The sequence below is a fragment of the Halichoerus grypus genome, chromosome 4 (assembly GCF_964656455.1).
Source record: "Halichoerus grypus chromosome 4, mHalGry1.hap1.1, whole genome shotgun sequence".
Classification (NCBI taxonomy): Eukaryota; Metazoa; Chordata; class Mammalia; order Carnivora; family Phocidae; genus Halichoerus; species Halichoerus grypus.
The window spans coordinates 140,728,022-140,754,656 of record NC_135715.1 but is presented as its reverse complement, the minus strand read 5'-3'; the positions used below and the strand labels follow the sequence as shown (position 1 = coordinate 140,754,656).

The 26,635-nt window shown below is 39.8% G+C and overlaps 1 protein-coding gene across 1 annotated transcript in view; it reads left to right on the top strand.

Moving 5' to 3' along the window:
* The first annotated feature begins 4,861 nt into the window (after positions 1-4,861).
* TTN (titin) overlaps positions 4,862-26,635 on the top strand; it is a 274,297-nt gene continuing 252,523 nt past the window's right edge. Inside the window, 15 exon segments of the mRNA XM_078071037.1 lie at positions 4,862-5,008; positions 7,229-7,332; positions 9,437-9,640; positions 11,122-11,409; positions 11,903-11,988; positions 12,082-12,326; positions 16,206-16,533; positions 17,437-17,589; positions 18,281-18,421; positions 19,739-19,870; positions 21,035-21,172; positions 21,768-21,905; positions 22,391-22,528; positions 26,048-26,341; positions 26,447-26,569. Coding sequence (XP_077927163.1) covers positions 7,242-7,332; positions 9,437-9,640; positions 11,122-11,409; positions 11,903-11,988; positions 12,082-12,326; positions 16,206-16,533; positions 17,437-17,589; positions 18,281-18,421; positions 19,739-19,870; positions 21,035-21,172; positions 21,768-21,905; positions 22,391-22,528; positions 26,048-26,341; positions 26,447-26,569 — 2,499 coding nt within the window. The 5' untranslated portion in view covers positions 4,862-5,008; positions 7,229-7,241.

Here is a 26,635-nt window from a genome sequence, read left to right as displayed (position 1 = left end):
TATATCAAGCCTATTAAAATATACCCATCATAAATGCAGTTGATTAGTTGACTTGTCTTCTTTTGTAGGCATTTGATAAACATGTATTTTTCATTTTTGCAGATTTGTTTTTGTATTTCAGGGCACAACAATTTTCAGCTCCCACATACATTTTTGACCCTGAAAAGCCTTCAATCCTTATGGAGCACTGGGTGTGAATCATGGAACACTACATCAAAAACTGATGATGTAATGTATGTTGACAAAACATAATAAAATTAAATTAAAAAAAAAAAAGCCCTCCATCCTTAGTCCTGTGTCTGTAGTAGTTACTGGATAAAATGAGCCTGACTTCCTCCCTTCGGTGGGTGTAAAGCTTATTATCTGATGACAATATCACCTCCAGTGAGCATCTGCTGGTGGTTGGATCTGATCTGGTTTATGGTGTCCTATCTCACACTTCCAGAAACCCAGCTTATTTCTTCTTTAAGGGTCCAGTAGTTGGGGCGCCTGGGTGGTTAAGTGTCAGACTCTTGGTTTTGGCTCAGATCATGATCTGAGGGTCATAAGATTGAGCCCCACGTCGGGCTCAGCACAGAGTCTGCTTGAGATTCTCTCCCTCTCCCTCTTCCTCTCCATCTGCCCCTCCCCCCACTCACGCACACACTTTCTCCTAAAACAAACAAATAAAATCTTAAAAAAAAAAAAAATGTTCCAGTAGTTTCATTCCATGTGTCAATGTCATGTCACCTTCTGAGATTCCTCAGAGAGGGACAAGACATGTGTTTCTGTGAATTCACTTTTGGACTTTTCAAAGATTTCTTAGGAAACACCACCCTGGATATTCAGCCAGGTAGTTAGATAATTGATCAAATCAATATTACTAAGCACAGAAATGATGATCTTTTGTGTCCCACTTGGCAGGAGCAAACAAACAAAATGCCCACCACGTGTCCGATTCTCACTGTCCTGGGCATGGTCACATTCATTCTGTTGCCTAATCTTTCCAATAACCCTTTGAAGTTGATGTTATAATCCCCCGTGTACAACAGACGTATCTGATACTCAGGAATTCAGGTGAGGTGCCTGAAACCCACATCGGGTAGGAATGAAATTACACGTGCCCCTGGAGTCAGTGCTCCTGAGAAGTGTGAAGCTGAAGTTTTGATCTTTCTTATTTTGGTAGAAGTATCGTATGTGTGTAAAATAATCTTTTTGCATTTAATGTGGCATTAAATGTGTTAGTGACTGTTAGTACACCTATAAATAGTTAGAAATCAATCGACTTGATCTTACTACTAAAGCAGTTGTAACTGGAGCTAGTGAAAAAGGGATAAAGAGAAGTCTTCTCTTGAATTTTAACCAGCACTTTCTTGCCTCTCATATCCCTAGGGTAACTTTGCCTGCCTTTATAACTCAAGGAACACATACAATAGTGCATTAAAATGGCTTGTTTGGGTGACAAGTTCTTCCCTGTGAACTTCCTGAATTTGCTTTACTACTTTCTTATGTATTAACAGCTCAGTGATGAGCTTACATTTTAGCTTTGAAATACTTTAGAGATAAATCTGTAGATTTTATAGATATATTACTAGGTACTATTGTTCTTACTAAAATGCAAACTCCTTGAGGGCAGAGATTCTTGTCTGCTGTGCCCATTGCTATAATCCCAGTGCCTGAACTATTTAAAAAAAGAGCTCACACACAAAAAAATGTTAATGAATTATAAATACATTAATTTTACTTTTTTCTTTCAGAAAGGACTCTTACACTAGCTTTAAAAACTGTACCCATTTTTCAATCTGCAGTAAGTCCTTCCTTTGGTAATGGTTCTAGGTAGTATAAATAAAGTCTGCCACCAGGGCACCTGGGTGGCTCAGTCAGTTGAGCCTCTGACTCTTGGTTTCAGCTCAGGTCATGGTCTCAGGGTTCTGAGATTGAGCCCTGCATTGGGCTCCCGGCTCAGCATGGAGTCTGCTTGGGATTCTCTCTCTCTCTCCTTTTGGCCCTCCCCCCTTCTCTCTCTCTCTCAAATAAATAAAAAAAAAAAAACTTAAAATAAAATAAAGTCTGCCACCACCAGCAACTGTGTAGATGGAGTGACTGTCTGAGTTAATGCCTATCCCAGTCTAGGTCTCAGTCATAGATACTGAGAATTTGTTAGAATGTATTAGACTGCAGTCCCCAGGAGTGCAGGAGCCACAACTTTCTTCTTGGTCACAGCTGTCTGGCCATCGTCTAGCAAAATGCCTCACACAAAGTCACCGCTCAGTGGATATTTGTTGAGTCACTAAGTGATGACAGAATCTAGAATTATAATTTAGCACAGTATTCAGTCCTGAGCATATGCTTAATAAATGTTTATTGAATTGCCTTCACTGATGTTCAAAAACAGAATCACGCCATGCATTCCAAAACTAAGTAGGCATTATATTTGAATTATCAGCTGTTTTGGATTATCTATGGGACTCTGCCCCACTGTTAGGGTGGTAAATTAAGATCTTACTGCATCAGCAAACCAAATCAGAGTAGTATTTGGTTTCCACTGGGCTAGCTTACTATATTCCAACTATGGCATACTTAATTTTAAAGCTGATGCTTACCATGATATCACTACTATTCACTAATCCAATAATATGGCTTCTTTCTAGAGTAGTGTGTTATTTACTAATAGTCCTTCTTTATTTCTTCCTTCCCGCTTTCCTTCCTTTTTCTTTTTTCCTGTCTTTCTTAACTCTGACTGTCATATAAGGATGTAAATGTCAAAAGGCAAGGATCTGGGCACCTGGGTGGCTCAGTCAGTTAAACGTCTATCTTTGGCTCAGGTCATGATCCCAGGGTCCTGGGATCGAGCCCCACATTGGGCTCCCTGCTCAGTGGGGAGTCTGCTTCTCCCTCTGCCTCTCCCCACCTCTTGTGTTCTTTCTCTCTCTCTCACAAAAATAAATAAATAAAATCTTTAAAAAAAAAAAAAGGCAAGGATCTTGATAATACTGACAAGTCTAGAAATGTTCAAGAACAATGAAAAGACAAGCAGCTTTGGAGGCAGACACTTGACCTTATTTTTATAATATATGGTCCATCTTCCCGGCTCTCGAGCTTCCTGTGTTGCACCAGCTTGCACTAGAAGACACAAGCTTCAAGGTTCTACCCACTCATTCTCTCTAGTTCCCATAAGAAATAAAGTACTTTGACTTTGGTTCCAACAAACATAACAAGACATCAACATGCTTCACATTAGGTCAAATGAATCTAAAAATATACATACATGACACACACCACACACACACACACGCACACACATGCACATACACACAAGTACAAACACATTGTAAATAGATAGCCAATTGGTGAACACCCCAAATCAGAAAGATCACACATTTCTAGTCTTACTTTGCCTTACGACTGGCAGCTTGCCTGTAACAGAAGTCGCTAAATGGAAATATTTTTTAAGACATCTGACACGAAACTAGTTGTTTCTGAATAAGTCAATCGAACAGGATCACAGAAGATAGAGTCAATAGAGGGGAAAATGATGCCACCAATACAGACATCACCACTTAAGTAAAGGAGACGATGTTTAAGTAAATACACGGTGTCATCTGGTCTATAGAATTGTGCTACATCAGTCGTCCAGGAGAGTTTAGCTCTGTTCAATGTTAATAAATTAATCACTACATAAGTAATTATAAAATATGAAATATTCAAGAAGTGAAAAAGCCTGATGCATGGCCAAGTTCTCCCACAACCCGGAACATTTTTTATTATAGATACAAATAAATTGACCTTAAGTTTTAAAATTTTAGTCCATTTTATTAAGAAAAGTCTCTTCCCAGTATCACCAAGACAATTTTCTTCCCTCTTAGTGAAGTCTTACAAATCTCTCGGCTGAACCATTAGAAAGATCTTTTGGTATGCTCTTTTGTATTTGAAATATCTCCTGCTTGAAATTAAATTCAGTCTTAAAATAGCAACTATATCATCTCCTAACCACTTCCCATTAATAACAGCGAACTCCAGAGATAAGTAAAGCAGCCTTCATGTGTCTGGAAAAAGAACCCTATGGATGATTTAAACGTTAAGAGTTGGTTACTTGTTAAGAAACCGTGCATGCACATTTGTCAATATGAATGCCAGAAAGAAATGAAATCTGAAAAAAGTGAAATCATTATACCGCACAGACTAAATCTAAACAGAGTTCAGCTTTTGTCTTTCACCATTATTTCTTCCAGGGCTGAATAAACACTTAGCTCATTAACGTTGCCTTAATTCTCCCTAAAGTACAAGAGGACTCTGGAGAACGCAGATAGTATAGAGGAGCTCTCTCGATGCTGAAGTTTAGAGGCACTCATTCTTCAAAGAAGGTGAAGTCTGATGCCTGAGATAAATGCCCTCATCTGCAGTCATGATTGACAGGTGCATTTGGTCAGTTGTATGGGGGAAGGGAAGGGGAATGGAGCCTGAGTCCCAGGGCAGGAGGGCCCTCAGGTGAAAGGCTATTTCATAAAACTGCCCACAAATACCTTCTACCTTCGCAAAACCTCCTCAGATCAGTGTCTGCAGAGGCTAACAATGGGCAACAAATGCTCTTCTCTGAGCCTCCATACAGTTATTCTTTAAAGACAGTTCTATTTCCTTGGTAAAGCCTCTTTCGAGGTGCTAAATTTAGCCCTGCCAATGAGAAGAACAGGTGGTGTGTGACACCACCAGACAGATCCGTCTCCCATCATGCTTTCCTGAGGCAGCCAATCAGCCGGGGATGTGGGGCTGTCAGCAGATCGGGCAAATAAAAAGGCAGAGCCCAGCCCTGGCTCTTGAGCAGTCGTGCATTCCCAGCCTCGCCTCGGGTGTAGGGATTGCATAGAAAAGCAAAACTACACAGTCTCGGACTGTGTAGTTTTGTTTTTAAGTGTAGAGGCTCACCGATTCATGTCGGAGATGGTCGAAAAAACCAGCTCCAGATAGGACGTCGTTTCGGAAGCAACCTGGGGCTTCGTCCCACCCTTTTTGGGCACTCTTGAGAAATCAGGTGAGCGGCATCTTTACTTTTTTTTTTTAATAGTAGAGTCCCTTCCTTATGGGATTTCTAGTTCCCAGTTAGAACTTCGTATTCCGGCGTAGGCGACCTGCCTATGTAGGGGTGTTTGTCTAACTACTCGTTGGTGTTACCGATCCATTATTTAAATCTGCTCGTTCAGTTTTCTTTAAAAAGTTCAGTGCTTTGGCGAATCAGCCCAGGCAGTGATTCCAATTGTGTGAACCCACCCCATGGTCTTAAAAGTGTTGAAGCCGAGGTCGGAAATGGTGATAGAAATGTTTGCTTCTGTCCTAGACTCTTTTTGTCTGCTGAGAATGTTCAAGGTTATGTTACTCAGTGAAAAAGTGAGACGCACCAAGAATAGCTCTGATAAAATGCATGTGGTATCAGCTACACCCTGATGACTTTTTAAGGGAATCGACTGCTGAGGGATCAGTTGCGGGACAGTGACAGAACACTTGCCCGCTGTCAGTCAACAGTGGAGAGTTTATTTTGGGAGCATGACATTTTAGATGCATACCTTCAGCCCTAATTACACAAAGGCCGTTCAAGAGCAAGTGCTAAAGCAACAAAATGGACCTATCCACTAGGAATAAATGACCAATTTAGACAGTTAATTGTGACAGATTTAGAAATTTGGGGGAAAAGCTACATTATAATTGTTTTATAAAATACCCAGTATCTCATGTATTTTAATTCATAATCAAATGATATGATATGAGCTAAATGTTGGTGTTAAGGGCAAGAAATAATATTTTAGAGACTTTTAATATCTAAATGCCCTTTGACTTCCCATCTTCCTGGATTTAGATTACTCATCATAAATGCCTATAAATGCATTGGTATATAATACCTAAATGGTGCAAAAGAATATAGCTATTTTTAGAAGATGCACTAGATTGTAAACAGGGAAAGTGAGGCATAAAAAGTTATTTGTCTTACATGTAATATGCTATATGGAGTTCTTGACAAAAGATTCACAAAAACTTTTGGATATTATTTGAACTTTCCAAATATACATTTTATTGTCTTGGAATCCTGGTTTCATTTTCTTTTTAACGAAGTAAAAAGTTACAATAAGGCACAGAATTATTACTAGAAAAATTACCATTCCATAAATTTTTAGTGAACAGAGAATTTTGTGAAAAGCAGTATTGAAGTATCTGACAATTGAGAATCTGCTTTTTATATCAGAATAGTGGAGTAGTTGCGTTGAATAATGTGTTTGTGCATCAGAAAATTCTTCACATCATCTCTCTGGAACTGACGGACAAAGGACTTTCTTCCACTTAAAAGGACTTAACTGCAAATTTCACATTCCTTTCTTTGATTTGGAATATTTGCATTGAGAAAGCACGAGGCTTTTAACTTTTTTACATTTTACAGCAGTGTTCTCTCTGTCAGATTTGGACCTTGTTCCTTACTAAGTACTCAAGTCAGTAGTTTTCTTTCAGCTCTGTAACAAAAGTTGGCCAATTCATGTAAGTTTAAATTTTCCTGACTACTGACTTCAACAGCACCATTTATTGAGCAGTTACAATATGAAGAAATATTAGAAATAGAAAGCACTGTAAGCTGTCTATGAAAGGTTTGCATAGTCAGTAAGACTTGCCAGAACTTTCCAAGTAAGGAAAGAAATTGAAAAGCTCAAATTTTTAGTTTTGGTGACTATTTTAAGCAGCCGCCTGGATTACTTAAAGCAATACTAGTAAGACCCAAATCTACGCCAGCCTTAAAAATATAGTGAGGGAATGAAAAATACTGGGAGGAAGGAAATTTTTTTAACAATTATCTCTCAGCCATTGAACCGATGCACAGATCCATTCTGTTCTTTCCACACTTCTTTTATGGTGCTTCTCTACTCCCACTTATTCCAGTTTTCCTCTTCCCATCTCTCACTTAGGTGTCCCATCCTTGGTAAAACGGAATTTCCCTCTTTGACCACTAGAGGGCATTCCTTGCTCTGCTTTCCTTTTTTTTTTTTTTTTTTTTTCCATTTCTCTTTAGACTTGCTACTCTATTAGGCTCCAAATCAATGCAGAGTCCCGTGTTCAAATTGAAACCACGAAGGAGAAGCCCGACCCATCCCTCTAGGGCCCACAGATGATCTCAGGAGCAATCTGTTTGGAAAATGTGTGTCTCCGCCATCTCCAGAGTAGCTCGAGTGGCCCTTGGCTGGGACCTTCTAACGTCTTTTCTCTTCCTTTTCAGAGTGCCTGAAAAGATGACAACTCAAGCACCGACGTTTACGCAGCCGTTACAAAGCGTTGTGGTACTGGAGGGTAGTACCGCAACCTTTGAGGCTCACATTAGTGGTAAGCTCACGCGTGCGCACTTGCCTGCGCCTCGCCTCCTCCCCGCCCCCGTCTGTGAACTTAGCTGTAGGACTCGACACCAAGTTTAAGCCCGGCTTTCACTTTGTAAAATTGGTCCAGCTGGATGGAAGGGCCATCATAAGGGTATACCGTCCACAGAGTACTGACAAAATCTGACAATATAATGGCTTGGAAATGTTTTATTCATATTTATAATTCCACGAAGCAAATAATTAGCATTGGATTAAAATTGCTGTCAGAATCCAGCAGCTAAGTACGACCAAATTTGGTCATTCTATATTTGGGTTCAGCTGCAGAGCCAGACTGGAAGCCAGGAACCGAAGCCCAGTAGGGGCGGGCCGTGGAGCTGCGGGGCAAGGAGGCTGGGGCCCACTCCAGGTGCCCGAGAGTGGGAAATAACAATACCGTGGACTATTCTAAGAAGCAGAAAACTTTCAGTGTTGAGCTAACTCCTAATGATCTTATTCTTGTATTTTCAATCTTTATTAAGTGATTCTAGTGAATTAAGATTTGCCAATCTTTGGAAATGACAACAAAAAATAATACATGCCACCAAAGAGAAACAAAGATTGACCTCTGAATTTTATTTAAAACAAAGTTAGGGTTTTTCCCCTTCTTTTTCTTCTTCATAACTCAGTTTAGAGTTCCAAAAAATGCATGATTTCTAGGACTTACCATCTTCTGGAAAAAATGGGGGTCATCTACAAACTATATTATAAATAATCTTGAAAATTATTTAATCAGTATTGTCTCTGTAGTATCCTAACTGGTCATATAAAATGGCATGGGTTAATTGAAAATCAAGTTTACACCTCCATGGTCTACTGTCCCTTTTTTTTTTTTTAATTTTTTGACTTCTAATAAAGATATAAAATAAGATCTCTTCCTTTCTCCTTTCATTTTCTATTTTATGTGCCAATCTTATTCCTAATTGGATAAGACGTTTACATTGCACAAAGATCACATAATCAGTCTTCATTACTGATTGTATATACATATAGAGACCAATTCCATTCTTCTCACACATGATATACTCTGACTTTCCAATAATACGATTATATATCTTGTAAAGCTCAGTAACTTTTGAATTGTGCAGAACACAATTGGCTTCAGTGGGAATTTTGCCCATTTGTGGAGTAGTGCAAGCTTGCTTCTTCGTAGCTTCTTGTTCCGTCACACTATGTGCTAATAAATTATTAAGAAAACACCCCTGAAAATATTTGACATTCATGAATTAGTCAAATAAACTACTCACTTGGCCGTGGTGGGAAATTGATTAATATAAGGACAAGAAAATAAATGTTCTCTTGGTTCTCTTCACTTCCTCCATTTTAATATAAAATAAACCCTGCTCTGAATTTGCTTCATGCCTTCTCAATGTACAGAATTTTAATATACTTAAATTATCAAACCACGTACACGTAGTTCTTAGCTCCACAATTTATGGCGACTGAAGAGCATTCAGCTTTTCTACCTGCAACTCCAGGAGTCCGTGTTGTTCTATAAGACTAGGTTTGGCTTTGTGTCTTCTTCTACGAGAACCCACTTCTCTCTCTGCACTTTGTTTTACTGATTACACATTTGAAAGGCAGGAGAGTTCAAGGAGACAGTGTCCTTGCAACCACAGAGGAGGGACACAGATGGGTTTGTCCTCTTGGGCTTGCTAGGCAGCCCTTTTAGATCCTTTGCTGCTTTTGTTCTTTACTTGTTTCTGAAGAGGACAACAGTCACTTTTTATTTCAGTTTCCTTGGCTTTACGCTTTTATAAATCCCCTTCATGATTTTAATGATGTCTATTAAATTGTATCTGGGAGAACCCGGGACAGGAGGGCAAGAGATAGAAATTCTAGTCTTCTGTGTGCACCGCTAGCTGAGGGACCTTGGGAAAAAACACTGAGCCTCTTTTGGCCTCTTTCCTTTCCTATTAAATGAAGGTGTTGACCTCTACACGAACCCACAGACCTCCCTAATTATCTGCAAGCGGACCCTGGGGTTAGGACAAGGCAGTGAACATGGCGGGACAGAGCGGAGGACGTTGCAGGGCCCCATTCCAACATAAAGATGAATTGTGTTTGTGCTCCAGGTTTTCCAGTTCCTGAGGTGAGCTGGTTTAGGGATGGCCAGGCAATTTCCACTTCCACTCTACCCGGCGTGCAGATCTCCTTTAGCGATGGCCGCGCTAGACTGATGATCCCCGCCGTGACTAAAGCCAACAGTGGACGATACTCCCTGAGAGCCACCAATGGATCTGGACAAGCGACTAGTACTGCTGAGCTTCTTGTGACAGGTAGGCTGGAGGGGACCTGCCTGTCCTCTGCCCCACCCCCAGGGCATCTCCAGTCCATGGGGAAGGAGGTCCAGGAAGAGCTACTGAGGAACAAGTAGATGCAGCTAAGATCTAGAGAGGGACCTACTGGAGGCTGAATTGATAGCAGAGTAAAATTTAATTCTCCTCTCAAAATCCAGCACAAAATTGGCTGAGAATGTTTCCTCTATACACATATTAAACCCTCAAAAGTATATTAAGGGAATATTACAAACCATGTTTCTGAGCAAGTGGAAAGGCTTGGAGCCTTGTTTATAAGTCTACTAAGGAAACAGGTGCATCACCAGGAATTTACACGGTAACAAGCTTCTAGATGATTCTGAAGCAAGTGCTCCAAAGACTGCCCATTTAAGAAACACTGCTCTTATCTATAAAATTCAATAATTCTTTACTTACCTTCCATATCTAAAACTATTATACCGTGGACATACACAGAAAAAGGCAGATGCGTGACACAGTTTCCTCAGAAAAGTTACCACCAGTCTTCTTTGCCCCTGTCATTTCTCTCCATCCTTCACTTCCTGGTAAGATGTTAATCCATAGAACATTGTGTAGTACTTTACACATGGCAAACAGCATCTGTGTAACGAGCTACATAATGTTATATGTGATTAGCCAATACACTATACCACCAACACTCTTCAAGTATAGGGCTGTTATGGATGCATCAGGGAACATCATGTGTGAACTTTAACGTACATCCAGAAAATTCAGAAATGAAAAGTGCACAGGGGTGACAGGTTGTTTATTACTCAAAAACATGTTAAAATCGATCCCATTCTCTCTTCACATTTCTAAAAAATTTCTTTCAACATAATGGACCAAAAAAATCCCCTTTCTGTAGCATGACTAACATTAAATCATGTCACTATTTGGAATAACATTTAAATGCAAGTAAATATTTGGGTTATTTGAATACTGATCAATTTGGAGACAATTTAGGATTTTTGACATCAAATTAAGAGTTAGTGATTCTGTAAGTCACAGGTACAATTATCAAACCAACCATCAGAATTCATTTTAATGCAATTTACTGAAATATGCAAAATTACTTTAACAGGTTAAGATAGTGCTAGATGTGAGGCTGGGAGGAAGTGTCCGAAAGATTCTCTAAAAATGTTACAACAATATGGAGGTTTTTTCTTAAAAAAAAAAAAAAAAAAAAGGAAGGATGGAAGAGAAAGGAAGGAAGAAAGAGTGGTGGCTTACAGCTCCTAAACAAAAACAGCAAATAAAAATAAAATATGGTGGCAGGATTACCTTCTGCCATCTTCTGGCTCCTTTCTTGCTATGCTATGCATGAACTGGGCTCAAGGACAGTCAAGGGTGTTTGGTTCAGGGAGTCACTGCCTCGTTTTGGAAATGGAGCTGTGATTGTTTAAAAATAACCTGTCGGGAGTACCCTGGCTGGCGGTCCTGATTTTGCTCGCTTCCCCCTGCAGCAGAGACAGCGCCACCCAACTTTGTTCAACGACTGCAGAGCATGACCGTGAGACAAGGAAGCCAAGTACGACTCCAAGTGAGAGTGACCGGAATCCCTACACCTGTGGTGAAGTTCTATCGGGATGGAGCGGAAATCCAGAGCTCCCTTGATTTTCAAATTTCACAAGAAGGCGACCTCTACAGCTTACTGATTGCAGAAGCATACCCCGAAGACTCCGGGACGTATTCAGTAAATGCCACCAATAGCGTTGGAAGAGCTACTTCAACTGCCGAATTGCTGGTTCAAGGTATGTGCTGGAGGTGGAGAAATTGGGAGAAGGAGAGAGGACTTACTGATGGAGGCCGAAGTGGGGCCGGAGGTCCTCCCACCTCCCCTCGGAGGCCTCAGGGATGCTGCGAGCTGAAACCGAAGCTGGCTTTTCAACACCCATGAAAAGAAAAGTCTCTGAGATTCCAAGCAGGAGCTCAGAATCACTGACACACTCTGTGCTTACTAAGCCCAGTAGAAACTAGAAAGTATTTCAATTAAGTCATCTGTTTTCAAATTATTGACCAATAATGGATTTAAAAAAAAATGGTTCTAAGTAAATTCTTACCTAATAACGAACATATTCTATTTTAAAACCTAATTTATATTCATACAAAATCCAAAACTTCCTGCATTTTCCTCCATTGAGACAACTAGAAAATTTTCTTGACTCTGTAGTCAGAATTAGCATCATCTCTTTAGAAATGGGTCACCCTGCCTCCTCCTGAATAGCTGTCTTTCCCTTCCCACAGGTGAAGAAGTAGTACCCGCTAAAAAGACAAAGACAATTGTTTCGACTGCTCAGATTTCAGAAACAAGACAAACCCGAATTGAAAAGGTATTTTTCTATACTGTTGGTTTTCAGATCTTTCAGATCGTTGCTTCGCCAACCGTTCCCCCTGAACATGGGCTTTGTTTTCATCTTTTACAGAAGATTGAAGCCCACTTTGATGCCAGATCAATTGCAACAGTTGAAATGGTCATAGATGGTGCCGCTGGGCAACAGCTGCCCCATAAAACACCTCCCAGGATACCTCCGAAGCCCAAGTCCAGGTCTCCCACACCACCGTCCATTGCTGCCAAAGCGCAGTTGCCTCGACAGCAGTCCCCGTCGCCGATAAGACACTCCCCTTCCCCGGTCAGACATGTGCGGGCACCAACCCCGTCTCCCGTCAGGTAAAGCCTTTTAAAGTAGAGCAAGTCATTGTGCATTTTTGAATTAGGTTTCATCCAATAAGATGAGAAATAAGAAGACAAAGAAGGAAGAGAAATAGAAGGAAGCAATAAAAAATGTAGCATGTGAGAAAGGAGGTAAGCCGAAAGGTCCTGAATCCTCACTGTCACAAATCTTCACTGTCCACAGGTAAATTGGACGACTTTATAAACTCTACTTCTGAATTCCTATTTGTATTCCATTTAACAAACATCTACGTTAAAAGCCAAGAGAAAGCCGTGAAATAAAAAGAGCACAGAATGTAGGGTTGGAAGCCCTATGTTCCATCAGCCTGACCATTTGCTAACAGTGTGACTTAGGGAAATAATTGTAACAATGAAATAGTTGCTATTATATATTGGCCACTTTCTCTCTATCAGACATTTGATTGGCATTGTATGTATATTATCTCCTTAAATATTCACAGCAACCTCTAAGAATTATCATTCCTAATTTTATAGATAGGTGAGTGGAGCTAGAGGTTAAATAATTTGCTTAGGGTCTTAGTCATACCATTTGCACATTAAAGAAAATCACAATAAGAATGATCTCAAGGAGTGTTGTGAGGATTCAGTGAGATAATTAGTTGAAGGTACTTTGTATATGGAGCATAAGAACATTTGTATAGTTATTTTCTGATAAGAAGTAAAACCTTCTAAATATTTTGCATTTGCTTGTGTCATTTTCCATAGAAAATACGATGGGTTTCTATGCTTAGTTAATATGGAGGTATTTCAGAAAGTAAGCATGTATCATCAGGGCTCAGAAATTCTATAAACAAGTGTAGATTATCCATAACAAATTTGAAACTTTGGAACTTGGCTTAACCTGCTTAGGTTTTTAATATGATGAACTGAAAAAATGTCCAAAATTTGGGGTAAACAAGAAAATGTTTCTTGATCAATTTATACCATTGTTTTAGTGTAGAGAGAGCTCCCCTGCCAAGAAAAATTTTAAAAGGAGAATAATAAGCAGATAGTTGACCTAAAAAATATTCAAATTTACTTAAGTTACTGAAATCAAAACACTGTGGTATTGGTAAGTGAATAGAAAATACACCAGAGAAGCAGAACAGAGTGTCTAGAAATAAATTCAAGTATCCAGTAGATTCCATTTTTAATCAAAGTGACTTTTCAGTTCAGTGGGAGAAAGGATATTTTACTTGATAAAGAATGCTGGCCCAATTAGCTATCTTTTTGGAAGAAAACAAATATAAACCTCTCCCTCACACCATTTACAAAATAAATCTCAGCCTGACTAGAAAAGCTAAATTAAAAAATAAAAACTAAAAAAAAATATGAAACTATTTGGGAAAACATTTGTGAGGGAGAGCTTTTAAAAATAGATTTGGAGATTCAACTATATTAAAATAAAAACGTATGTATGGCAAAAATTAGGTCATTGCTAAACCAAACAGTGCATTTGTGAAAATATTTTAGAAGTGTCTCTTCCTCAAGATATTTCATTGTTTCTGCCTTGAAAGTATTATATCAAATATACAATGGCTACAATATGAATGGTAGAAGCCTCAAAACCTTGCATAATGTACACGACTGTATACGTTGATGCTCAATAAGAACCCACAAAGAAGCAAAGTGCAAACAGTAGATCTAGGGGGGAAGGGTTGCAACAGTTATGACAAAGAACTAAGTAGCAAATATATTAAAAAGCTTCCACAAATTAATTTTTAAAGGAAAAAATAAACAACACAAATGGAAAAAAATGAACAGAAGACAAGCATTTCACACAAGAGGCGATGCAGATGTCCAATAAATATATGAAAAATGCTAGATATTTTCCAATTTTTATTATACTGGCCACTATGAAAATTAAAGGTACTTGCAAACACTAATATGAAGGAAGACTTGAACCAAAAGCTCAGTTTTAAAAACATGTCTAGCTATCAAATAAATAAAGTGTTCTGTCCCAGGCTAGCTCCAAGTTTGCACACCATGAAATCACAAGACAGGCCAAATGTGATTTCTGGGGGAGATAACAACCTCACTGTATTTTTAATCCAAGCCTAAGGGTCATTTAAAATTACAGAGCCTCCCTGATTCCGTGGAGCATTTTGACTGTCTTTAGCAGCTCTGGCAGTTCATTAATAACACTCCCCGTTACTTAGTCCCGAAATTTGCTTTAAAGTAAGAAATAAAAATAGCAATTTATAGAGAAAATAATGGCTATCCAAGATAGACTACTTCCTAAAATGTCTAATGGTTTAATCTTGATTTTTGTCGTAGAGTAAGGCAAACATATTTTGTTGAATAAGGTACGTGTATCTAGCTGTGACCCAGTGATTATGTTTTATTGTAAGAGCAAAAATAAGCACTTTCCTATAATGACTCAAATTACATTGATTTTTCACAGTTATGGACTTACCTGCAGCCTGCTGCTAATCACTCATGTCATGCTAATCATGTCTTTAACTCTTTTTGAAATAAACTCACTTTATGATGAAGAGCAAGAATGAGGCACAGGTTGAAACTTGGAAGTACATGTCACTTTGCTTTTCTTCAGTTGGTTTAGACCCTACATTTAGAACAGTGTTAGATGTCTTTGTTATATTTCTAAGGCAGTCACTTTTAAAATAGAGACATGTTCCCCTAGATTTCCCTTTACTTGATTAGGACTTCATGAATAAAATGTAAATTGATTTTCACCAAAAAACTGTTCTTCAAGAAAAGGACTAAACATGGAACTGGTTAATATTGTCGTGTACTATTAAGTTACTCTGTCATTTAGAGCAGGTACCAACGGTGCCTTGAACCTTAATTAGAAGAGTCGTTTCATTTATGATCAGTGTAAGTTAATGCCAGAGTATATTTATAAATATTTTCCTGTAGGCAGTAGTTATATTCAATGATGAGGCAATACTGCCATCTAGAGGGAAAAGTTGATTAAGAATCGATCAAAAATTAAATTATGAAAATTGTTATCTTAAAATAGTTGGCCAACGCCTAGAATTATTGGTGTAGATCAGGGACTGTCTTTTTTGGCCATAAATGTCAGGAGTTAGCACTTAGATTCTTCAAATGATGCTATTGCACTTGGGATATACACAAAAAGCAATGAGAATTATTTTAGAAGAAGCACTTTAGCAATTTAATAGAAAAACCGTGGAACCCTTGGATTTCCAAATAGCCAGTTACCATAGTAACTATATGGATATTAAAAGAAGTCCAGAGTACAACACATTGAGAGTGAGGGTAAACACAGAGAAAATTAAAAAGAGCAGTTCGCAACACTTTGACCATTGCACAGCCCATACCCAAAAAAGCTCTGCAAGAAGAGTGCCAAGAACGCTTCCTCCTAGCCTGGAGGTTCGCAAGGCCTGTGGGCATAGGTGAAAGCTGCGAGAAGTCTATAGGGAAAGAAAAGAGGCCAGACTTCTTGAGCCCAGAATTGCACAAGCATTTTGGTTACAGAAACTTTTCCTTGTTCGACACCTGATATACCCTCCCCCATTGGGAGAACAGAGAAATTTAGAGTTCTGATTACTGTAGTCGCCATGTCCTTTCTTTTGCTGTATTTGAAGACCTTCTGCTGTCTTGACTTTTTTAAATGGTGAGAAGGTGGGCCAGGGCACAACATTCTTTAGCTTAGAATTCAGTCTGATTCTCTTACCGAGTTACAGCAGATAAGATTAAGGCTTACCAAGATTTAAAACAAATTACTTTCAATCAAGTACATTATTTGCCTCTGAATAGGTTATTGGGGCACACATTTTGAAAAAACTCTGCCTTAAGCGCTTCCAGATTTTCCTTCCATTATTCAGATCCTGTGACCCGGAGAGGAGTTCTGGGTCTTGCCGTTCCTGACCTCTGCCGTCTGGTTTTCAGATCCGTGTCTCCAGCGGGGAGGATCTCCACGTCCCCCATCAGATCCGTTAGGTCTCCATTACTCGCCCGGAAGACCCAGACCCCTGGCGTGGCCGCCGGCCCCGAAGTGCCTCCTCCTTGGAAGCAAGAGGGCTATGTGGCCTCATCTGAGGCTGAGATGAGAGAAACCACGGTGACGAGCGCCACCCAGATCAGGACAGAGGAGAGATGGGAAGGTCGATACGGGATCCAGGAGCAAGTGACCGTCAGCGGAGGAGCGGGCGCCGCCGCCAGCGAGTCGGCCGGTGCTGCCTTCGCGGCGGGGGCTGTGGCTGCTGGGGCCGCCGAGGTAGGTCCGGGCAGGGCGGTCCTGCTTTGTCTTCCTTTCCCCGCTGGTGTCTCCAGCCAGCACCCTGCCATGAAACTCCGTCTCGTGTGGCTTGGAGGGGAATTGCATATGAACAGACCAACATAACAAACTGAAGGTCAAATTTGGCTCATGCTTTGGAAAGTCATTTTTTTAAAAGATTTTATTTATTTATTTGACAGAGAGAGAGACGCAGCGAGAGAGGGAACACAAGCAGGGGGCGTGGGAGAGGGAGAAGCAGGCTTCCCGTCGAGCAGAGAGCCCGATGCGGGGCTCGATCCCAGAATCCTGGGATCATGACCTGAGCCGAAGGTTTAATGACTGAGCCACCCGGGCATCCCTGGAAAATCACTTTTAATTGGGATAAAGGCTCTATTCTGTGAGGTTTTCAGAAAAGACAGGTTTTAACAATACATGCCCTCTCCTCTTGGCAATGACACACTTATCCCACGTACGTTTTACTGGAGGCAGCTCATTTCCTTTTTTTTAAATATTTATTTTATTATGTTATGTTAGTCACCGTACAGTAGAGCATTAGTTTTTGATGTAGTGTTCCATGATTCATTGTTAGCGTATAACACCCAGTGCTCCATGCAGAACGTGCCCTCTTTAATACCCATCATCGGGCTAACCCATCCCCCCACCGCCCTCCCCTCTAGAACCCTCAGTTTGTTTCTCAGAGTCCATAGTCTCTCATGGTTCATCTCCCCCTCCAATGTCCTCCCCTTCATTTTTTCCTTCCTTTTCCTAATGTCCTCCCTGCTTTTCCTTATGTTCCACAAGTAAGTGAAACCATATGATAAGAGGCAGCTCATTTCCATTGAACTTTCGTATTGTCTGCTGGGCATGTCATTTTGAAAATGGCCTTGGTCATTTCCGATCCAGGCAAGACAAGAAACTGACAAAAGTGCCGCTGTTGCTACCGTTGTTGCTGCTGTTGATATGGCCAGAGTGCGAGAACCAGTCATCGGAGCTGTAGAGCAGACTGCTCAGAGGACAACCACGACTGCTGTGCACATCCAACCTGCTCAAGAACAGGTAGGCACGCAGCTGGCCAGAGCGAGCTGGGCATGCAGAGACCCCGTGGCAAACCAGCGCTCCAGGCACGTGGAGCGCAGCGCCGAGCCCAGTGTGGCCCAGACTTCTAGGACCCTCTGAGCAAAAGATGGCCTGAGATACCAAGGGTGTTGAAGATATAAGTACCTAAAGTTCCTGGTCCATGTCAGGCAGGTAGACAGACAAGAGTGAACTACCAAAATTTGGTACAGGAGGTCAGAGAAGGAATTCAAGTATCAACATGGTCCTGGGTCGAGACAGGCAAAGGGTGGCCAGGAAAGCCAGCTAAATGAGGAACGTGCATGTGCATCCATTGCTGTGGTTCCAGACCAGTCAGTCCAGAGCTCAGTTGCTCCAAGAGCTGGGGGGGGGGGGGGGGGGGAGGACCATTATTGCAGGGCGGACGTTACCTTTCTCCAAGCTTCCCCCAAAGACCTTTGCTTTTACTTTCCTCAAAACAAATGTGACATTTGATTCACAGCTGAAAAGTGTTATAAATCCAGGATAATTTCCCACCTCATATTTGAATAGATTTCTTTTATAGTTTAAAATCACTCCAGCTTTCCCCCTTATCCTCGCTTGGGTGATGTTTCTGTCTGTATCCTGATTTATTATTGGAACTTCTATATAAGGCGCATGAAACTATTTCCTTCCTTTCCCCTCTGAAATTCAGATTAAAAAAGAGGCAGAGAAGAAGACGGCTGTAACTAAGGTAGTAGTGGCCGCCGATAAAGCCAAGGAACAAGAATTAAAATCAAGAACCAGAGAAGTAATTACAACAAAACAAGAGCAGGTGCACGTAACTCATGAAAAGGTGAAAAAAAATGGCTTTTGATGTGAAATTATTGTTGTCGTTCCCTGTGTCAGCACACATAATAATGTATACCGTGAAGGGTTTTGTTTCTTGGGCAACATAGTTTTTATCACACTATTAAAATCCCCTTGTATCTGTTTATCCCTGGGTACCAGATTCCAAGGTCCCTTCGAGTCCTCAAATGTTTTGCTTGTGTAGACAAAAGGGACTTCTTTGAACACCATCAAGGGGTTCCATCTCTGTTGCTCTGGAGGTGCGCTAACTAAATATGTGACTAGAGTGAGGGCAAACCAGGAAGAGTAGATGTTGAGGAAGGAACAGAGAAGGACACTAAGCACACATTGCTTTGAAAAATAGCTTGGCAACTGCTTCTTGACCTCCTAGGAGAACCTTGGAATATGGATTTGAAGTGGAATGGACAGCATGGGTTTTGTAGGTCAAATGACCAAAAAAAAGTGAAAAGGACAGTCATGATTGGAGGCTTTCAGGGACAAATTAGATTAAGGCCATTTGGTAGGGCTTTTGGCCAGGGGAGCCAGTTGTCAGCTGGGGGGTTTGAGAAGATGAACTTTCAAGTCTTTTTAAACCCTGAGATCCAGAATGTCAGGGGTGGTGTCTGAGATTGGCAAAGAGGAAAGAGGCAAATGGGGAAAACTTCCCTTCCTCTTCCCCTTCCCCCCTCCACATACCTTAGGCATCCAGATCAAACCAGCCTCCTTCAGAGGGTTAGGGATTTGGAAAACATTTTGCCTGGGATGTGTACAAAACTTTTCTCCCCATAATGTCTCAATTTTAGAAAAGTAAGTCTGGATATTCCAAGCAATCATAATTAGGAAAATTTCCAAAGCAAAAATTTCATATAAATGTAGATTGTAAATTGTCCATACTTGATTTCTCGTATATAAAATTAAAGGGTCAGACAAATTACTTCTAAGGCCTTCCATTCTAATATCTGATTCTCTAAGATCACCTTTAGATGACAAAAGTAGCACAGAATAGTATTGCCCATATATCCATTTATGAAAATTGGAAGTCTTTTCAAAGAAGATGGCAATTCTCCAATTCAATTAAATGGTATTGAACCCAACTTTTTTTTTTCCCTGAGCAACATAAATTATGGTTTAGACAGAGAAAGAGCATGGTCCTATTAAGGAAAATGAGAAGATTTAGTGATATCTCCAGAAAAAGAGGATTTTACTTCTTTCTTCAAAGAAAGAAAGAAGTTTGTTTGGTATATTGTTTATATTTAATAAACATTATGTCACTTCCATTAGAGATCAGGAGACAATAAGAGTTTGTTTTTATCATTGATTTCAGGTAAGAAAAGAAACTGAAAAAGCATTTGTACCAAAAGTAATAATTTCCACAACCAAAGCCGAAGAGCAAGAAACTAGAGTTACTGGACAAATTACTACAAAACAAGAACAAAAACAAGTAACTCAAGAAACGGTAAGTCGGATTTTGTGAATATGTTGTAGTTCGTTGACACATAACACATTCTGGTCAGCTGTGTACCCTATTACCAAAACCTCTAAATGAAGGAGTCTTTTGTATGTATTTTCTTTTTGTTGTTTCTCTGAAACTCTTTCATGATGGAGATTCTGTTTTCATTGCACAACTTTCACTCAATTCATCAGTTTTGGGGAGATTATCTATGAGAACCATTTGGGAGCACATCTATGACATTTCTAGAGCATATTTAAATGGAAGACAGATATCACCCCAATCAAATTACCCCCATAGAGTTTTCTCACGCATAGCCTCAGCCCTCAGTCACTTCGGTTGTAAGACCTATCTGTGCACGCACACGTGCGCATGCCAGCCGTGAACACTCCAAGTAAATATCAAGGGAAAGTGAGGAAGTGCTGGACATCAGGAAACACTGGTCCTTCTTCAAGAAAATGTCCTAATTCGTGATTGACAGACAGGGACCTAGAAGTGTTTGCTACTTTTGTGCCGCGGAGCCACGTGCAAACAACCTCAGTGTCACCAAAATCCACTTCTCTTCCGTGTGTGACATCCAGCCTTAAGGTGTCAGGACAGAAGCATCTATTTTTAACTCTTTCCTGTTCAGGAGGGTGCCTGCCCTCACCAATCTTGATCGCCTGTTCTTTGCTGATCCCAGAGCTATTTTTTAAAAGGCCTGGCTGAGAACACCCTATTCTCTTTGAAGGCTGGCCACAGGCTACTGAATGCATTTCCCTCTCCTTAGAGGGAGGGAGAGACTTTGAATGCCCACATCCCCTACTCGGCATGATCAAGGGCGTAGAGCTCCCTGTTGCCATTGCAATACCAGTTACTGGCAAGTTCAGCCTGACCATTTTCCAGCCACTCGCCGGTGGCTGCTCACTGGGACCTCATGTGTCAGCATGTCTCGAAGATGAGACCTTTTCAGTTTCTAGGGCAATTTGCGAAGGAGCAAGTGGGCAGAAATGAAGCCTATTCCTCAGGAAAACGAAAGTCTGTGTTTTAAACATTAAGTGTTGGCCCTTAAAATGGAAACTGGTGGTACTTTCTCTCTTACCACTAAACATTTTGTATTCTTCTGGATGTTGCAAGGGTATCTCGCCATTTCTTTTGAACCTCAAACCTTTACTTTACTCTGAAAATCAGATAAGACAGACAGCTCTGACCACCGCTGCATCTGTGGTGGTAGCTGCCACTGCAGAGTCCACAAAGCCAGGAACAATCCGGGGAGCTCAAGAAGAAATGGCCACACACCATGATCAGAGGCACATAACTCAGGAAAAGGTGATGACTCCCTGCCGGTGTGCAATTCACTCTTCGTCATGTCATTTGCAAGCTGCCTACGTGTTCATCACGGGTCTTACTCATCACTTTTTCACCTCGTCTTTTTATAACTCGAATAGAAAACTCCCTCAAAATCTCTCACAAACCCTATGCCACCTCTCCAGCTTTCACTGCCACTTTTCATTCCTAACTTTCAAACTTTCTTTGGATTGTTACTAACGTGACCCTATAGTTCACTTTAATATCTTCCAGTTTTCAAGTCACTTGATAAAATGCAAAAGTATGTGTTAATTATGGCTGTACTGGGATTTCCCGTGGATTATAAGAAGAAGAATGTTGAGAACCAGAAATGCATCCTTTATTCTTTTATTGCTGATCACATTTTTTCCTTTCCGACTGCACTTACTTTGATACTGTTAGCAATGAAACAGTACGGATGATCCAGGCAACATATGATAGGTTTAAGTGTGATGGAAGTGTCCGTGAACAGGAAGAAATTTGCTTCCTTTCTCGGATTTGACTTAAGTTTCTTTTATTAGAGGCTGTATGAAATTTAATGACCATTTTCTCACCTTTCTTTTTATCATATGACCAGATAATGAAAGAAACTAGGAAAACAGTGGTACCTAAGGTCATAGTTGCCACACCCAAAGTCAAAGAACAAGATTTAGTATCAAGAACTAAAGAAAGCATCACTACCAAAAAAGAACAAATTCAAATAACTCAGGAAAAGGTGAATACACATCTTTGAGATGGGAAAAGTTCATCTTTAAACTAATTTCTAGCAAACCATTAACTATGATGTGCTATGAATTATTAGTCTGTATTTTCCTTTTTGAATCCCAGACTAAAAGTAAAATGGTGACTGTGTGACCGCTTACCATTAATTTTATCTGCACATTTGATTTTCATCCATCTGTAACATGTGTAATTCATTTTATCCCCCCATTATTCTTTGCATGAAGATGAGCATTTTTAGCCTGATTTTTAAAAAACAATATATGGGATCATCTGGTGATTTTGTTTTTTTAGTTAACATTTCTAAGTTTTGTGATTCCCAGTCAGTATATGCAAACATTGTCAAGTAACTTCTTCTGTGTAGTTAACCCTGAATAACTTCATCCTGCATCCCCACTAGGCGCAGGGGCGGGGGGTGTTCATACCATGTGTGTCTAAAGCCCTGTGCAATTTCAACTTTGATTTTACTGTAACAATCAGATGAGAAAGGAAGCTGAGAAAACTGCCTTGTCTACAATAGCAGTTGCTACTGCTAAAGCCCAAGAACAAGAAACAGTACTGAAAACTAGAGAAGGAATGGCTACTAGACAAGAACAAATCCAAGTTACTCATGAAAAGGTGATGCTCGCTATTCCAAGTGTGCAATCCCTCTTTTATAATCCATTAATCCCAATCTCAGAATTTCTTATGTATGAGACACTATTAACCTAATTTATTTTTTAGATGATTAAATGATTGGAAACTAAAAAACCAAATTATCATTGTTAATATTACTACATATTCCCTCTCCACTGATCTCTTCACTATTATTTTCCATTTTTTATTATTAACATCTAGAAGTTCTCTGGAAGTTGGTGACTGAAATTGCATGCAGGTTGATTTTAAGATATTTCATGAACATTAAAGAAAAAAGTACAAGTAAATGATGAATCTTACTGTCGTGAAGATGTATGTTTTGAGGGGTCATAAATTCACTATCTTACATTGTAAAGTATGGACTTATTTCAGGAAGATACCCATAATTTTTTCAAGTGAAAGTTTATCTTTTGTCCTTTCTGTAAATATAAATACCAGATGAGAAAATTATAGTGCCCACCATACTAACTCCTGCTAAAGCTAAACAAGATGCAGTATTAAAATCTAGAGAAGGAATCACTCAACCAAAATACACATAAGCCACGAAGAAGTTTATTTGTAGCATCTATTTGTAGTTATGAAATCTCCATGAATTAACCAACTTACCATGACTCTGTCATTTACCCCAAATAAGCTATTTACCTAATTTTATTCCTTATTGTCAATATAGTATTTGGAAATTATCAACTAAATTTCTTTAGTGTCATGGCTGAATCCTGTCTGTATTTCTCTCAATGTTGTTTTCTATCTCTACATCTTTGGGTTTTTTCCCCTAAGGCATGATTTAAGATCAACTTTCTAAACCTTTACCCAAGTCTGATATTGAAGGCACATCAGCCTTTCAGAAATCTCGCTGGTGACAGCAATTCCAATATGTAACATACTTCATCAGTGATTATATTTAAATTGCTCTTGTTTGTTCTGAATCACATCAATTTGACTGTCTTATTTTTGTTGTTAAAAATTAGCGGGGTGCCTGGGTGGCTCAGTCGGTTAAGCGGCTGCTTTCGGCTCAGGTCATGATCCCAGGGTCCTGGGATCGAGCCCCACGTCGGGCTCCCTGCTCAGTGGAGAGTCTGCTTCTCCCTCTCCCTCTGCCTGCCTCTCTGCCTACTTGTGCTCTCTCTCTATCTCTCTGTCAAATAAATAAATAAAATCTTTAAAAAAAAATTAGCTGAGAATGGAATCTGAGAAAATATCTATACCCAAAGTAGTAGTTACCACTGCAAAATCTACTGAACCAGCCACACTGCCAAGGACTAGAGAAGGATTTGCTATTAAGCAAGAAGAGATCTATCTTTTCCACAAGGAGATGAAAACTGATGCTGTGGAGGTGAAAAGCACTGCTTCATCCCATTTCATCAGCAGCAGCCATAACTTTTCATCTCGCCTGAGTCGTTGTGCTCTAGTGTTCCATGTAATTGCTGAAGCGATCACCAAGCATTAGGGACGATCAGACCCCATTCAGCTCTGCAGGTGCAACAGTTAACGTTTCTCGCTGTGAAAAGCCAGATTAAATAACACTTTTCTTTGCATCTCCTAAATTAATTTTCAGCATTTAACTGGTCTGAATTGGGGTCTCCTGCTCCAGTTCTTCTTCCTGTTGATCTAGATTCAAAAACTATGAGAGATGTGAGTCCACTAAGGAAGCAAAATGGTACCAGCAAAGAGGACACACCTGTGGTTGTCCACCAAACAGCATATGTCTATGAACTCGATATATAATAACTCAGGAAAAAATACGTAGATGCTTCTCCAATTTGAAATATCCTACCCATAATTAAGATTTTTTTTCTTTGCATAAGTTTTAAATAATGTATATTTGTACATGTCAGTTGGCAAATAATTTCTTTGAGCCTAAGTTTTCTCGTTAAAATAAATAAAACCTGATTATCTCACAGACTGCGGTTGAAAGATTCAAATGAGATATAATGTAATCACTCTGCAAGCAAAGTGTAATATATGTTAAGTATACACACACACACATATATATAAACATATTTATATGTAGAGAGAGAGAATGGTATATCAGCCTTTACATATATATTAAAAGTGTATGTATACTTAATACATATTACTTTGCTTGTAGAATGATTGCATTTACATCATATCTCATTTGAATCTTTGGCCTACATTAAATATGTATAATAGATGTTAAATATATATATTTGTGTTATCTGTCAAAGATAGGTAACATTTTAAAATATCTGTAAAATTCAAATCAACTAATGGCCTATATATTTTAAAAAAGAACAGATGAACAAACTTAAGTCACCTAAACCTCACGTATATTTTACAGTCTCTCCTATGACGCAATGGTAAAGTGAAATCGGCATTCACAATCCTTCACGGAAGATCAGATTGTTTGTGGCTTACTGGAAAGAAGCACTGAATGAAGCCCATGATCACTAAAGGCCTAATGTCATCTCAGAAAAAAGCCCTTATTTGTATCTTAAATGATTCTGAGACCAATTTTAACAGATATATGGGTAGCATCCTTGAAGACCTTTCAGATGTGATCTAGATTTCATTCACAGCAGCAGAAAAGAAAACTGGACATTAATAAAATATTCCAGCATTATTTTTAAAGAGCACTGACGGACACTGATATGCTATTTCCAAGTATCGCATAGACTCGTAATTTGTAAGCCACATCAGCTAGTTTGCTTTCTTTAAAAAAGAAACACCTTTGCAGACTGTGTTTTCATTTATGTTAATCAGATTCATGGAAATGAGAAAACAACATTTCTGTTTTTTTCTTCGCTTTACCTCCCAGTAATAATGAAAGTAAATTGAACTTCACTGCGAAAGGTTCTCTTGAATCCAAATATGATTAACACTTTCATTTTAATCAGAATCTCTTCATTCACGTTTTTTAAGAAAGATATTTTCTAATAGATTAAAAATTCTTATCCCTAGGGAATCATAAGAAAATTAATATGCTCACTCTTGTTTCATGAGCTCTCACATTATCTCAGATTTGCATGCAACTGTACAACTCTGTAGCAGCTGATTTTTCCCGATGGGTCCAGGAGGGGTTTGAGTGCATTTTTTATCATTGCTGTCATTGCAGCAATATTAGACTAAATGATTGACAGAATAATAAAAATAATCAATGAAGGTAACCAGCCCCAGAGTCCTGATTTCCCAAGTGTTAATTACCTGCCTCAGGCAGAATCCTAGAAAAACTCGAAATCTCCTTCCTGTTTTATAGAGGTTCTGTGTTGTCCCATGCGGTGTGCGTGTGTGTCTAATTAAGCAGGTATATATAGAATGTATCTAACTAGCTCTCCATTATATTATAATAATCAATGAGATAGTAAGTTCCTAAATGCGTCTGTGAGCCACATTCCTGGAGGCATTAACAGAGCCGTATAACACGGGTACCATCTACCTATCACACCTTTAGGCATTTGTCTGTTCTCAGTGACTGTCCTTGGAGGAGCGGTCCCGGCTTGAGTTTGACGTTACTGATATTAATTCTGGAAACCTTGTCTCCAGGTGGACGTTGGGAAAAAGGCAGAAGCTGTAGCAACAGTCGTTGCTGCTGTAGACCAGGCCCGCGTCCGAGAGCCCAGGGAGCCCAGGCCCCTTGAAGAATCCTATGCTCAGCAGACCACTATGGAGTATGACTATAAGGAGCACGTTTCCGCCACAAAGGTAGCTGAGCATCCCCAGCGTCCAGCCTCGGAACCCCACGTTGTCCCTAAAGCAGTCAAGCCTAGGGTGATCCAGGCTCCTTCTGAGACTCATATCACAACTACTGATCAAATGGGAATGCACATTTCATCACAGGTGGGTCTGTACCTGCTGGATCTTCACCCTACCCATGGGAAAGCGAGCTTAACTACTCTGCTCATCTGGTGGATCATGGTATCACTGAGTCTCATTTCATTGCAGATCAAGAAAACTACAGATCTAACAACTGAAAGATTAGTCCATGTGGATAAACGCCCCCGCACAGCAAGCCCTCACTTTACTGTTTCAAAAATTTCTGTCCCTAAGACAGAACATGGATATGAGGTAAGAAGTTACAGAGCACGATGAAGAAATGTCTGGCTAGAAGGCGATAAGTACCTAATGCATGAC